Source organism: Scaptodrosophila lebanonensis, unplaced genomic scaffold (genome assembly GCF_003285725.1).
Source record: "Scaptodrosophila lebanonensis strain 11010-0011.00,11010-0021.00 unplaced genomic scaffold, SlebRS2 tig00001415-arrow-pilon, whole genome shotgun sequence".
NCBI lineage: Eukaryota > Metazoa > Arthropoda > Insecta > Diptera > Drosophilidae > Scaptodrosophila > Scaptodrosophila lebanonensis.
This window is the reverse complement of record NW_022060742.1, coordinates 4,779,704-4,795,305: the sequence shown is the minus strand read 5'-3', so window position 1 is coordinate 4,795,305 and position 15,602 is coordinate 4,779,704. Positions and strand designations below refer to the sequence as shown.

Below are 15,602 nucleotides of genomic sequence, written 5' to 3'. Positions count from 1 at the left end.
GCACAAGACGGCTTTTAAGGCCGACTACAGATAGCAATGGTTCGTGAATAGTATAACAAGTCACGTTAAAGCCAATAAAAAACAGAAATGGTTAGAGGGAATCGGGATATTATATACACAAATAATAATCTTGACAATCTGATGAATTCATTTAATTTTCTTGAATGTTTAGCGCACCAAGGCTTTGCTATCTGCTTATCCTGGGGTACCATGTTTGTATTTTCTACACCGTAAGTATAGCCGTGGCCTAACGACTTATCCCGACACTAATCACAAATATTCTTTATAAGGTGTACAGAATTGCTTTACATATAATTATTCAAAAAATGCGAGTCTCGAAAAAAATTGGTCGATGCTTGCAACAGATTGAAATTAATTGATCTCATCTTTTTGTAGCTTGTATTTCAAAACAAATTCTATGCTGCTATACTTATAGCAACTATTAATCTTATTATGAAACATTTTTTGACTTCAGATTTAAAAAAAAAACAATAAATAACTCAATTCGTGCTTGGACAAAATCATTTTCACGTTCGCATCTCTAAAGCAGACCCCAGGAATATGCCGAGGCAGCCCCTAGCCATTTGTTTTAATTAATTGAAGTCACAAACCACAGTGAATGCACATGCTGAGTTAGATAAATTGTAAGTGCAAAGATTTGATGGCACTTGAGAGGCATATTCAATCTCAGAATCGTGTATAGTGTATAAGTATGTGCAACTTTGTAAGTGCCATTCACAATAATGTTAATAGCTGCGAAATGGAAGCACAGCCTGCGCGTAACATGTTGTGGGCTTAAGCTCAAATCAAGTGTAAGGTGATTGGCAGCCAATAGACCGCAGAACAAACGACTAAACACAAATCCTGTCGCACGCTAGACCCAACTATAGACATTTCACCCCCAGCCGTGTACGTATGTATGTCGTTCATAATGCAACAAGCAAAAGTTAAGCGTTCAGTTTGCGGTCTACATCGTTTTGAGCCACTTTTCGAGTTTTGCCATGCGATCATTTGAATAAGTATTCAGGAAATTATGGAAAAAGTTAACACACATTTCGACCGTCGCTAAACCCTAAGTGTGCGTATATGTACATACATACATACTTACTCGTATATATGACAACTTTTACGTCAGTGTTGAGCTATGTATCTAATTCAAAAAAAAAAGAGCTAATAAATTATAATGAAATATATTGAAGTAGCCATCATATTTTTGATTTTAAACAGTAATTATAATTTTTATTTCAATTCAAAAATTACTTTTATTGTTTAATTGAGTTTTTATAAAGATTGATTTGATATTATTATTATTACCAAAGCGCATTTTTTGTTTCCGGACCTACATTTTTTCATTCCGCAAACCGTTTATCTTTTTTGTTTCAAAAAATACAAAAACACTTTTTAAAAACTATTATAGATGTAATTGTAAAGGTTGATCTTCATCAGGATCCCTTAGCAAGGGAACTTGTGTACAAATGTTAGTTCTTTACTGCATGAGTGAAATATTTAAATGAATCAGTTAGCACAATTACATTAAAATTTATATAAATAAATTATTTTTAAAACACAAAACAAAAAGCAGCCATTAAAAGTAATTAATTATTTTACGAACTAAAATGAACTGATTATCGCCGTTTCGCAGTAACTTCTTATGGATCGTTTGGGATGGATTTCCGAACTACTCAATACTTAAACCAAATGAATGTGGCACAACTCTAATAAATGTGGACATATAGAAGTATTTACTCACATATGTATTTATAAGGGTGGAAAGGGCAGGATGTTTTTACTGGGAACCCCAACATGTGTCGCCGTGCGTGCACAAAGTGCTACGAAAATTACATTACGATTTAACACATGCCTGGGCAACGCTATTGTAATGTGTACTATATATAATATATACATATAATATCCAAATGCTAGTTGTGAATGTACACATGTGCACTGAAATTTTCTGTAAATTGGGGCGCTTTCAATAAATTTGTCTGCACTTCAGGCATTGATGTAGCAAGCGCCGAAAGGTGAAAAGGCGCATCAAATCCAGGCAATCTACTTAAAGCAGCCTTAAAATTTTGAGATTACAAACAGATGCACACACCCAAACATATAATTGACTCACAAAGAGAGCCGATTCCTTTGCAGCATCAGCCGCACGCCGCAGTTGAATTTAATGGAAATTTTAAAATAAACGAGCGCGCTTCGCGCTTTCCACATGCATGTAAGTGTTGATGTGTGTGTATATTTCTCTGTTTGCCGGCACAGCGTCTCTTGGGCGCTTTGCCTCATGCACAACGCACACATACTACACACCCGCCCAAGCCCATGAACCGTCCTTATGCAAAATTCACAATAACAACAACAAAAAACCAAAAATTGCCTTAAACTTTTTACACAAAAAATCGCACAGTTTACACATATGCATGTTTGTGTGTGTATATGTATATACATAAATACACATATTAAGCGAGTTTTTTTGCTTCACCCTCTTCTTCCTTTTCGATATATGTACATATACTCCTGTAACGGAAATAATGCAATTTGTGTGTGAACTTTTTCTACATAGCTTAACACACGCACACACAGAGTGAATCGAATTGCCTTGGCCGCTGCGCGATATACGAGTATAGTATATACTCGTATTTTTTCAGCACTAAAATTTACGTACAATACAAAAAAGTCCGCCTTTTTGTGTGTTGCGAGTTACGCACCAACACAGTTATAACGAAATGGCCAAACCGTTTACGCCATTCACAAGCGGCTAACGCCAACTGAGAATGAACTCCTTATGTTGCATGTTTAAATGCGCCCGCTCACTGTTAACAGGCGGCCTGTTAATGACGAGTTAACAGCGCACTGCTAGCGTGATGTTAACTAGCAGTTTATGAATGAATAAAATGTTTTGTTTGCTACACTCACTCTACAAACATACTCCCATACAGACATTTTTGTTAAGAGTGGCAAATGTCAGATACAACGAAATACGAGTATAGCAACAAAAGAAATGCAAACAAGCACAAAGGTCTAGGGCATACTTTTAGGCGCATGTTAGCATATTAATTGACACATTGATTGGCAGCACAAAAGTGCCCGGCGATTTGCATATTAACAAACGCGAAACAAAGGAGAAAACACAAAAAAAACCCTCAAACGAAACATAACTATGGCACCCCATTAAGGTGACCAATTAAAACGAAAGTTTGAAATGGGAGGGGACGAAAAAATTTTCCCTGAGCGTCAGTCAAATACCCCCGTAGACTCCGCGCTGCTTGTCTGTGACTATTAATACAGAAATTGAAGTGCTGTTGTATACATATAAAACTTGAATTTCGAAATAAAAATAATAACGTAAAAACTAAGAAGTTTACAAAACAACTTCTGAAGTGAGCACCCATTTTATTTTATTTTAAATAAGCGGAAAGCTTACTTATCAACTTTCAACAGACTTTACCATTTGCGTTTAGTAATTAGTAATTAATTAATAAGTAATTTACCGCTAAGCAAACCGATTTACAGGTTATTATTGAATTTGCTCTGGCACTAAACATTCATCTCCGTCCTATACGAATAAATTTCCGTGAAATTAAAAATTGTTGGTAAAATCTATCCCATTAAATGTAATTTGCTCTAAAACAAATTTTCTTTTGGCTCTTTAACCAACCTACATTAATTTATTGGACAATTTAAAAAGGATGTAATTCATATAAATAATTACAAGCCCTTAATAAAAATGTTTTATACCACCCCTTAAATTCGACACAATCATTGTAAGCAGAGATTTTAATTGTATACATATACAAGGGCACCGACTAATTTCTTAAACATTCAGAGACATTCCAATTTCGGCTCAACTTTACCATATATGCTACAATACAACAACTAGGAAGTGATGTAAAATTAAAGAAACTACCTTCACTAATTTTCTGGATGTTCGATCCACTAATTTTAATCATATTTTAAAATGTGTTTGCCAAATACATACATTTTAAATCTATCTTTTAATACAGAAAGACCGCTTCTGACACTAATAATACTATATAAGACCGTTTTATAAAGTAAGACTAAGACTCGTGGCATCTGAGTCGTCGGAAACAACGGCTCTACCATAAAGGTGCAGACAAAACTAAGATGATCTCCACTATAAACATTTTTCTCATCTATTTCTGAGGAAGCTCATCTAGCTGCACTGCCACAAAAGTCCAAAAATCGGTTTCCTTCTGTATTTAGCTTACGTGTATAGTGTTCTAAACTTTTTGTTGTACATCTTCAACATCAAGGTCGTGGTTGGTTTATTTTTTTAACCAACTACTTATCCTTCATTTAGCTTGCAAAAAGTGTTGGCTCAACCAAGAAATGTAAAACCTCAAAAATAAAAGGTTATTTTTGAGGTTTTACATTTCTTGGTAATTTCTTGTAATGCTAAAGATTAAAGTTAACAAATAATTTAAAATATAATTTGTACGGCCAAAACGAAAAACCAATGAAAATTATATACAAACGATACACTAAGTTATGGTCGAACGTTTACGTCAGGGCAGCAGCCGAACAACAGCCAATAGCCACATATTGTTATTGTTATTGCCATTGTATTTCATCGCATGTCAAATGCATATTTTAGCATTAAGTTGTAGTTGGGTGACCGCGCATAGTTGTTAGCCGAAAAGCATTCCGGTAGCCGGACAAACTGGTCAAAAAAGCAAACGAAACGTGTTAGTGACGTCCAACGCCCGTCGCCTGTTATTTGTTGTCTGTGTAGTCCGTAGTAGCATCAAGAGCGCGCACATGTCGATGGGCGCACATACACACACACACACACACACACTCACACAAAAACTCACCCACACACTCTTTGTTGCCCCTCTTTCCCAATTTTTGTTATTTTTTACGCCTGACCGTGTGCTAGTTGTCCGTCTGCTCGTCTGCTGTTTCTTAGCTATTGATTTTTACTTCGAAATAAATTGGTTTCGTTTGTCTGGCTTAGTTATTTTACTCAAAAGCTCTTCTATATGTTGGGCATTTCTACTGTGCTAAGAACTGTCGGGTTTTCATTTGTATTTTCTTTTTTTTTTTCTTTTGCCAATTATTGTTTGAAATTTTCTCTCGTGTATTCTTCCACTATTATGAAAATTTGGCGCAGCAAATGAAAAATACTGTGAAAAATAAAAAGGAATTTCTAACGAAGTCAAACTATTAACTCATCTGCCTACTCTTTGTTAGCTTGTCGAGTTTTTCAACATACATACATTTTCATTTATGTTAGCGTTAATTAAAATTCCCGTTTAGCTTGTTGAAATCATCGGCAATAGGATAGTTGTTAGAGTTCTGCATACAAGTACATGGAATGGAGCGGCCATATAATCCATGTCATTGTCATGATCCATGATGTGTGAGCCTTTGTGCAAATGTTCGCACTCATGTTCATTCTACAAATTATAGAAAAAGTCATTTGTACCATTTTAATATGGACAAGTGGATGGTTTTCAACGCTACGGATATGTATGTATGTATATATATATATATATATACTAGCGTCCTGCTCCTGCTTCGCACGGGTATTTTTACAAAAATTTTAAAAATTATACATTTTATAACACACCTACACCCTTCTTTTTGCTAGGAGTTACTAAGAAGGAGTACAATTTATTTTGGATATTATTATTTTAATGATTTTTTGTTAATTTTTAGATTTTTTTGTTATTCTTTATTAGGTTAGAGGTTCTCTGTAAAAGATATTTGATGTTTTATTTTGTGATAGCAAAATAAATTGATTTTCAGGAGCTCCGACCCGTGATAGGTCAACATACCGTAAAACATTGCTTTCGTATGTCGATCCCTACTAATGCGAAGGCTTGGCCTTGGGACTACCGGAAATTAAAGCCATATAAATGATCAAATAGGATCATCGGTATCCTCGTTATATGAGCTCTTTGACCAGTTCCTGGGCCGTTGATAATAGTTGCTACACTTAAGTTGTCCTGCAATTCCTTAATAAGCAGCCTCGTCCCATTGCATATGCTTGGAAGGCTTTAATTTCTCAAAAGCATGATTTCAATTTCCATCAATTTTACCATCAATTCATGTGGCGGCAGTCCAGAAGGGCTTAGTCAATTTAAATGTCTTCTATATTAACACGGTGTCGATCGATTTGTAATTTTTTATTTGGCTGGGGGCTTTTGAATAATATTGCCTTAATATTTAAAGTGACAATGTTCCGAGGATGATTATGAACTAACAGCATGTTATTCAGGAGTGTTTTAAGGAATTTGGTTACATTATTGGCGTTTTAGTAAGGATTCTATTGTTTTTTGCAAATATAATATAGCCCATGTTAACCGACGATATAGCTTCCCAACAGTGAAAGAATTAAATCGGTCCAGTAGATTCGGAGCCTTTTCAATTCAAACAATATATATATACAAGTATATATACATATACAACTAGCCCTCGTGTTAAGCGAAATCGATTAAACGAAACATGCGCTCCATAAAAAAATTAAGTTACGTTCCTAGATTTAAAAAAAGGCAAGCCCAAACATCTTTAAAAATTTACTTCAAGTGTTAAATATTAACCATATACAAATTTCAAGTAATAATTCGTTATCCTTTTAGCTTATCTTCAAAAAACTCTTGCATGTCACTGAAAGTCATACCTTATTCTTCTTATTCTTAGATCACATTGTGACAATTGTATTTCGTGATATTTAGCAACCGCTGGCCATAATTTCGCCAAACATTCGTTGGCTTCTTAAAATAAAATAAAATGACTTATTCAAGGCAATCCATGATTGGAACCAGTGCCGTTGTTTCCAAAGTGTAGAGTAAAGATAGATGTAGCAGATCATGAAGTGCAAATTATACCTTGATTTATTAGCTGCAAGGTGATGATGAATTATGTGGAAGAAATTAAGTGCTGTCGGTCTGAAGAATCGTCTTTAGCACTACAGCTTTACAGCTGTAAGTATTTTTCACAGCATAATTGAAGCAAATTTGCAGATCAACGGCAAAAAATGAAAGGCTCGGTAAAGTATAGTATAGATCCGTTCAGTGCACTTTTGCAATTGCCCCCTTTTCTCAAAATTATGTTATCATGTCTATTTCCCTTAAATATTGAAATAAAAAATTGGAATTATTATAACATTCTTATACTTCTTTATTTAATTAAGCCTCTGGGGCAACGGGAACATGAGCACCCTGTGGCTGGAAACCGTTCTCGTCGGCAACATAGTTAATGGTGTATGTCACACCATCATCGCCCACAAATTGGAAAGAGCCTTTTACTGCAATGGATTCATTATCCGAGCCAGCATTAATCAAATGTCCTTCTTCTTGAGCATTAATGCCATTGGAGGTCTCATAGCTAAAATGAAATGAGGAGCATTTATCACAATAGGAACAGTATATCTATTTTTGTACAACTTACCCATAACTGTAGCTTTCAGGACCAACATCAGAGTCACTGCGCAGGACCTGTGCATCAGCATCGGGATTTGCTGGTGCAGCCAGAACAACGGCGAAGAGGGCAGCAAAGACAATGATGAACTTCATGTTGAATTGAGTGTTTCGTGTGTTTACCGAACTATGAATGTTTGTATTGTGTCGAAATTCGCGCGTTTTTATAGTCGATCGCAACTATTGTGACGCCCAAGCTAAACTAGTTTCATCTCATCAGTAACCAAATTTTAGTTGGCCAAAGCTCGTTTTATGAAGGTCTTCCACAAAAACCGAATAAATATCATTTATTTCGTTTTCTACACACATTAGCATACCCAACCTAAAATCCGAGCGCTAAACAACTGCCTTTCCAGAACGTTTAATTAGGACATCAATAGTTTATATATATTGATATTATTTTATTCTGAAATATTGCCCGAGTTGGTTATTCAGTTTTTATTTAATATCATCAAAACTAAGATTTTGTAAACACTACTCCGTGGTTCATCGCTATGGCGTTTCATTTTGCGTAAAACAATGTAGGCATAATAACAGTTGAAGCATATATTTTTTAGTGGACATTTGTAACTTTTATTTTTTATAAATTGGTAGTGTACAGAAAGTTATATTGGACTCCAAAATTGGAGGTCAAACGAATGAGGCTGTTTCAGACGAAACAGTTTTCCTAGGGAACTGTTATTAGGGTCAAACTACTCGATTGAACTTCAGGGCACTGACTGTAGCTGCGTTAAATGCAAATATATTCTTCATCAGAATGACAATACGAGTCGATAAAATACTCGTCGATCTCAGGAAATATAAGATTAGACGCGGTTAGTGTATACTATACTTATATGTCCTCACGTCATATTACGATATTGTTCAGTTCAGCAGCCTTGATCAATTAAGAATTTTTTTTTTATTCCTAACTCACCTTTGATCTTGCAGCATGGGCTATTACTTGTACATATTCGCAAATAAATAACGTACTAACTAGCAATTTGTTGCTAAATTACATAAGTATATAAACTAAAGCCGTTCAATATAGTGAAAATAATAATAAATATGGCTAACTAAGCCGAGTTGTTAATTGAATAACATATCTGTGTTCTGTGCTTGATATGCCTTCAAAAGAGATTGGAGCCCAACAGCCAATTTTGAAGCGAGTTATACACATGTAAGCTCTGGCAATGCTCTATCAGCAGCTCTTGCTGTTTTTATTGCTTTTCTTAAACTCTGTACAGCTCGCACACCCACACTTGGATAAGCATAGACCAAATCCCTATATATTATTAAAGATATGCCTCTACAAAAAACTAATATGTTTTTAATTCATTATACAAGTATTAAATTTTTTTTAAAGATATTTTTTTTAGTATTTATGGAGGGTACAGGATATATAAGAACTAGGTCCGCTCTATTCTTTATATTGTGGATGGATTCTTAAGACTATAGAAATGGTAACAGTGGCATTTAAGTACTTTATATTTATGTTTATTTAAGTGTCGTTATGAAGAGACATCTTTAGTGCTATCTTTAAGCTTTTTGAATGCTGCAGGAATCTGGAAAACTACCCTGTTTACTGTGCAGATCAACGGCAAAAAAAATGTTAATCCAGTTAAAGTAGTATACATAATGTCAGATTAACACACTTTGTCAATTGACCCCCTTTTTACAGAAATCTGTTATCACACCAATATCCCTTAAATATTGGAAAAAGTTTGAATTATTATAAGAAAAGGTGGTTGTGGCTGTGGTTGAACACCGTTATGTTCGGCAATATAGTTGGGCTATAGGGCACAAATGAAAAAGAATATTATCCTGCAATGGCAGGGTTTGTCAATTTTCCCTCTTTTCGACGAGAAATGTCTCATAGCTAAAATGAACATCTAACGCAATTTTTTCTAATAATTTGTTAAAGTGCCAAAGAGGTATAAAAGTATATTATCATTTGTGATTATTGGAACTTTTAACAAAAAGTTAAATCCAGAAAATTATAATATACATACTTTTTTGTATGTGGCTACACCTATTCATTTTACCACATAGTTTATAAAGGAAGAATTTATATAAAAACAAGAAAGGAATGCTAAAGTCGAGCGAGCTCAACTCTTACTCTGTACCTGTACCCTGCACCAAAAAAGAAAAAAAATTTAATTAATTTTAAATATATATTAATTAAATGATATAACTAAATTAAATAACAAATTATTCAATACATACATATATACAAGAGTGGAGACATGTTTATGTACAGTTTTAACTGCATACATTTATATCACATGTCTATGCGTGTTTATATGCGTGTATGTACAAGTATGCAGCACAAAGTTGAACCAAAGCAGCAACAACAACAACAGCTGCGGGCAGAGGTGCAGGCAGAGCATGGGTAGCGATTTTATGTGTATCAAAATAAAAAAAAAAAACAAACTTGACCTGCCTAGGGCTAAGGGGAATAGCTCTTGTTCCTTCTGAGATCCTTGCGCTCATACAGACGGACAGACGGACATGGCTTTATCGACTCGGCTTGTCACCCTGATCTATAATATCTATATTTTGTGGGGTCTGCCACGCCCCCTTATGCGTGTTACATACATTCGCACGAAACTAGTATAGCCTTTCACCCTTTGGGTACAGGCTATACAAATTGCTGAGATAACTAAAAACAAGTAGAAAAGCTAAAGTCGGGTGTCCCGACTTTGAAATACTCTGTACATATGTTTAGAATAATTATAGAAATTAAAAAAAGTAAGAGAATTACAAAAAAAATGTTTGATCGATTTTACCTTTCTCGGTATTCGAACTCACGCAAAGGGTGTATAATTGCACATATACAAAGCAATTGCGTCTATGTGAGTGTATGTATGTATATGCTCGTATATTCGTGTCTGTGTAAACATGTTAGCAGTCAACCAAACAGCAACATCAACAACAGCCGCGGGCAGCGCTTGAGCAGCGCTGCAGCAGCAAATATATTTATGGCTATAACTTCTTGTTAAATCGGTCTATCATATCATTGGCATACGGATACATAATAACTAACTGAACGCATTTGCAAAATTTAGAGAGAGGGGGGAGAGGGGGGAGGGAGGGAAATTCCAAAAAAAATGGAACTAAAGCGATTTCTCTGACACATTTGATAGACAAGTCGAATTTTTCATCATTTTTACATATAACTGTATTATCAATTATCTGATGTTGATGAGTGAAAACATAGACTATTATCAAAGCATGTATGCGTGCTGTACAGAGTTAAGTCAAAGCGGCAACAACAATAGCTGCGAGCAGAACTTATGCAAAGATAATTGATCACGATAAAATTCGCAATTAAGGAAGTTATAGTGGGAGTTATAGCTAAAATCGCGCATAGCGGGGGAGTGGTGGGTACATCAAGAATACATCTGCCTAGGACTTTGGGTAACCTGGATACCTCGGCCCGGGACTTTTTGGAATGTTTGACATGTCGTTTTCAATATTATTCAAATAGAAAGCTTTAACAAATAAAAACAAAAATGTAAGTTTTTTTTTTTAATTTTCTTATATTTTATTTATCTAAGCAACGGGAATATCAGCACTCTGTGGCTGATAACCGTTTTCGTCGGCAATATAAGAGGTGGTATGGACTTGGCCTTCATTATCCAGATATTGGAAGGAGCCCCTTACTACGATCGCATCACCCTCAGGCAAAGACTTCAACTGTCCCTGTTCTTGCTTGCTAGTGCCATCGGAGGTCTCAAGACTGAAAATAATAGCCATTAATCGCTATATGAACTGACCAATTGGCTTGCTTGTATAACTTACGCAAAATTGTAACCCTCGACACCAATGTTATCATTTTCATAGCGCAAGATCTCTGCATCTTGATTTGGCGCAGCGAGAGCAGCGGCGAAGAGGGCAGCAAAGACAATGATGAACTTCATTGTGGCTTGTGTATTCCGTGTGATGGTCGAACTACGAATGCTTGTCTTGTGTGTAAATTCGAATGTTTTTATAGTCGATTGCAACTATTGCAACGCCCAAGCCAAACCAGTTTAATCAATTAATAAGATATTTTTGAATAATTGGTCTTACCAAAATGTTTAATGTAAATGTATTCAGATTACGCATATATTTATCCGTTTAGCAAACATTTTAAAACGCCAGTCTCTTCTTATGGATTTTTAATAGAGGTTAATATGTTTGTTTTCATCGAAACTTTTATTTTTGTAATACGTACTTTTTTACAATTAACATTTAAATTCGATTAGTAAACGTGTAAAACAAGTGAAATAAACTATTTGTAGTGGGCGTAAAAAGACATAATAATGTTCGCTTAATTATTTAGAATTTGTCAAAAATTTTAACTTCAACCTAGTTAATTAAATTAATACTTGATTATTTATAGCTAACATAAAATAAAAACAAGAGAGAACGCTACAGTCGAGCTTTTGGGCGGAGTACCGGAGTAAAATTGTTTTCCTAATAACTTAACCGATTTAGATGAAATTTGAAACAAAAGTAGATTATTATTATGTATAAATTATGTGTACAAAGTTTGGTTAATCCAGCTTTTTAATGGAGAAATGAGATTGAATACAGACACGTGCGAACGCAAGCATATACAAATATAAGTATAAGAGAATATGTTACGTTAATATGTGTTGATCCTGCCTCGCAAGACAAGTTTTAAGATACTTTATACTTTGCTGCTGAGCCGAACACATACATTCTCGTATAAAAACATACATAACGGACGTTTTAATATTTTTTACAAAAATTATAATGGTGATCACAGGCGATCTTAGGATTTTCAGAAAAAAACGTAGACCGCTTTTGTAATCTTTTACCTTAAGTCGAAAATATTTAAAATATTCCCAAACAATGCACTGAAATAATTTTGCTACATTTATGATAATAGTTTAATTTGCTTAAGCAACGGGCACCCTACGGTTGAAAGCCACTATAACAGCCGGAATATCTAGCTGAGAGGATGTGGCCATCATGAGTTGTTCTGCCATTGCTTTCTATGTTCTATGTGAATATTTTTCAGCTGACCCTGCTCTGAGGTTCCAAACGCAAAATATACATTACATAGCTATACATACGAGATCATGTAGCTCACATCCAACATCCGATTTCAAACGCTTGATCACCGCATCCGGTGTAGGTGACACAGCTACAGAAATAGCAAAGAATGCTGCGAAGACAATAATGAACTTTAAGTTGAATTACATTTTCCAAATGTTTGTTGAGCCACTAAACTGATCAATATGACACTCACACTAAACTTGTTTTATCAATTAACAATATTAGTGTTGCCCAACACATACACCTGATTTCGCACACTCACAATGGTTACGCCAAGGTATTCCCATTTTCTAACAACTCCTACAATGCTTGAAATTCTCGCCCCTCAACTCTCAAATATTCTTTAACAATTATAACTTAACCCTTGTCAAGCAACATTTGATTAACGTTGAGAGCTACAAAGTGGGACTACGCCGTGGCGTAATAATTCAATTTTAAACAGAATGAAAACATAAATAAATATGGAGAATGAAGTGCATGGATGACGTTATGACAAAACATTATTAAAGTTAAAGATGCTTTGTGGTTAAATCATATTATGGGCATTCTGGGGGCGGCGCTCTATGGTATTGCAGGGTGCACAAAATTAACCACAGCCGAAGATAACATTTAAATACTCTTTTAATTTACTAAGTAGTGTTAAAATTTTTAATTGTAATACATCGTATATGCTAATTTCATTAGTTATACAAAAGGTTGCACTTAAAAACTTCCAAGGGGCTATATTCAAACTTTAAAGCAGCTTCAAAAATAGCTTTTGCATGAGAAAGATTAATACTTTATCGACAAGTTTGCGATTTATTATATCAAAATTGTTGCTTATGCGTATGAGGTTTTGCAATTATTACAATTTATTTCAAAAAAATCTTACATTTTAGATGAAAGAAGATAATGACTTTTATGACTTTTAGTAGTTTAATTCAAGTATTTATTGTAACATTAAAACTTTGCGTAGATTTCCGAATCTGGCTACCAATTGTATTCAACTTTCACATTCGAATTTGAGCCTTCTTTTTAATAATGGTTGCAGCTTACAACTCTTGCTTACTTGTACAACTATCTTGCGTGTAATTTTCAGTATTGAAATAATTAAAACATTTAATCAATTCTACGCCAGCTACATAATCCAGCTAATTCATTCATTAATGGAATGAGGGAACAAATAAACAAACATTATTATCTCAATAAATTAACACAAGTCTTGATGTTGATTAATATTTTTCGTTTTCATTATTTCTGAGTTTATGATTATCGTTAATTTCTATGAGTTACAGAATTTAACGTCTACCATTTCGGTAGTTTAAAAATAATGTTTTGAAAAAATCTCCTGAACTCACAGTGTTCGATTATCTTTCGAAATTTAAATGATGCCTCTTTTCGTTTGCTACATTCATTTGCAAAAACCGAATACATCCTTTTCACCTTTCGGGTAGAGGGTATACAAATTAATATTTGGTCAATATCGGTTTTGATAAATTTAGACTGGTGTGAGGAGTGCCTGAGGGAAACCCTTAATTGCATACACATATTAAAGCCGACGAAAGCACGATTACTATACATAATTGCATTGTTGTTCTTGTTGTCGCCGATGTCATACATAAATTTCTCTTGTGCCTTAATCTTTTTAATTAACTACTCATACTCATATCCATATCCGCTCCTGAGCGTGCCTAATTGATATGAGTCTGCTTTGTTTTTACGCCACTCTCTGTGTGTTTGACTGTGTGTGTGTGTGTGTGTGTGTGTGTGTGTGTGGGTGTGGGTACATGGGTGTTAGTATTAGTGTATTGTGATTTTGCGTGCCATGCCACACGCTTCAATGGCACACAATAACGGTAATTGTTTGTAAGCGTCTGTGTGTATGCCTTAATATATGTGTGTTGAGAAGGCGCTAGTTGATTTTGGACAAAAACTAAAGCGAAACTCTCACATCCCAGGGATAGAAATAAAGATGGATATGGGGCAGAGGAAGAAGAGAGCTGAGGCAGCTACTTGTCTGGTGTCAAATGTTAATGAACATTGTGGCGCTGCTCTGCCGCATTGTATTAAATATTAAAGGCGCTCCATCTATGGAGCCTGCCTTATATGTATATACGTACATAAGTGTATATGTATACCCATGAACACTAATTAAGTTTTGCACAACTTGAATTGAATTGACTGCGAATCCCTTTAATTAGCGTGTATGAACATAGGTATGTGTATATAATAGAATAATGCGAGTAGTTTGTGAGTTGTTAACTTAAGAGCAAAATAAAGCCAACTTGTCATCTTTCTAAATTTGAGAAGCACGCACTGCTCGATCCGCCAACTCCTCGGGCGTGGGATGTTCTTGGATGTATCGAATGGATCTCAAGATCTCCTCTGGAATTGGTGGTGGTGTGGGCAGCAAGTCCGAGTTTGGCTGGAAACCATTCTGATCGGCAACATAACTCAGTTGAACTGGCAGACCTTCGGGGGAGATATAAGCGAAAGCTCCATTTGCACCCTGACCACCTACTCCCTGCTCCTGGAAGGAGGTGCCATCATTTAACTCCCAAACGAATCCATATGAGCCATCCGCTTCGACATTGCTAGATGAACGCACAACCTCAGCTGGCGCAGCCAAGGCACATGCCAAAAGAGCAATGAATGGTATCTGTGTGGATAGGTTTATTGTTTATTCATTTTCTTCCTATATTAATAATGATCTGGCAGGACACTCACCAGCTTATACATGGCTTTAAAGTGTTATCTATTAGGGCTCTTGATGAGTTACTGATGCACAAATAAGGCCATCACACGATATTTATATGAAAGTTAAAACTGGGCGCGCTACCTCGAATCAATTATCGTATCACACCATGTAAACAATTCATATGCAAATTAAAAATGCAGACTACCCTCACTTTGATTATGATATTGTTGTTATTAGAGATTTGCCAACTCACTAACAGACAAAATCATAAATGGGAACCGTAAATTTAATGTTTTTGACGTAGACTATATACCCTTTCCATTTCTAAATAATTCTAAAATTATACTTGATTGCGCTGAACACCAAACGCTCCAATTTAAGCATTGATTTAATAGGTTGGTAAGGCTTTGTATAGGAGCTTCATTTAATAA

At 35.1% G+C, this 15,602-nt stretch overlaps 3 protein-coding genes across 3 annotated transcripts; all 3 read right to left on the bottom strand.

Moving 5' to 3' along the window:
• Positions 1-7,154: 7,154 nt before the first annotated feature.
• Positions 7,155-7,541, bottom strand: LOC115632521 (larval cuticle protein 65Ag1-like). Its single transcript, XM_030529717.1, has 2 exons — positions 7,417-7,541; positions 7,155-7,353 (listed from the first exon to the last, which is right to left on the bottom strand). The coding sequence occupies exons 1-2, from the start codon at positions 7,539-7,541 to the stop codon at positions 7,155-7,157; spliced, it is 324 nt and encodes a 107-aa protein (XP_030385577.1).
• Positions 7,542-10,979: 3,438 nt separating this feature from the next.
• On the bottom strand, positions 10,980-11,347 carry LOC115632704 (larval cuticle protein 65Ag1-like). The gene is made up of 2 exons (XM_030529942.1): positions 11,229-11,347; positions 10,980-11,166 (listed from the first exon to the last, which is right to left on the bottom strand). Exons 1-2 carry the CDS (start codon positions 11,345-11,347, stop codon positions 10,980-10,982), a joined length of 306 nt encoding a protein of 101 aa, XP_030385802.1.
• Positions 11,348-14,769: 3,422 nt separating this feature from the next.
• Positions 14,770-15,212, bottom strand: LOC115632702 (larval cuticle protein III/IV). The gene is made up of 2 exons (XM_030529938.1): positions 15,201-15,212; positions 14,770-15,132 (listed from the first exon to the last, which is right to left on the bottom strand). The coding sequence occupies exons 1-2, from the start codon at positions 15,210-15,212 to the stop codon at positions 14,770-14,772; spliced, it is 375 nt and encodes a 124-aa protein (XP_030385798.1).
• Between the last annotated feature and the right edge of the window lie 390 nt (positions 15,213-15,602).

What these genes read in the sequence shown, in the direction of transcription:
- LOC115632521 (XM_030529717.1), bottom strand. Translation starts at nt 7,541, where the DNA reads ATGAAGTTCATCATTGTCTTTGCTGCCCTCTTCGCCGTTGTTCTGGCT. An exon ending in CCTGAAAGCTACAGTTATGG is followed by an intron (nt 7,354 to 7,416) that starts GTAAGTTGTACA and finishes ATTTCATTTTAG; the next exon opens with CTATGAGACCTCCAATGGCA.
- LOC115632704 (XM_030529942.1), bottom strand. Translation starts at nt 11,347, where the DNA reads ATGAAGTTCATCATTGTCTTTGCTGCCCTCTTCGCCGCTGCTCTCGCT. An exon ending in GTCGAGGGTTACAATTTTGC is followed by an intron (nt 11,167 to 11,228) that starts GTAAGTTATACA and finishes TATTATTTTCAG; the next exon opens with TCTTGAGACCTCCGATGGCA.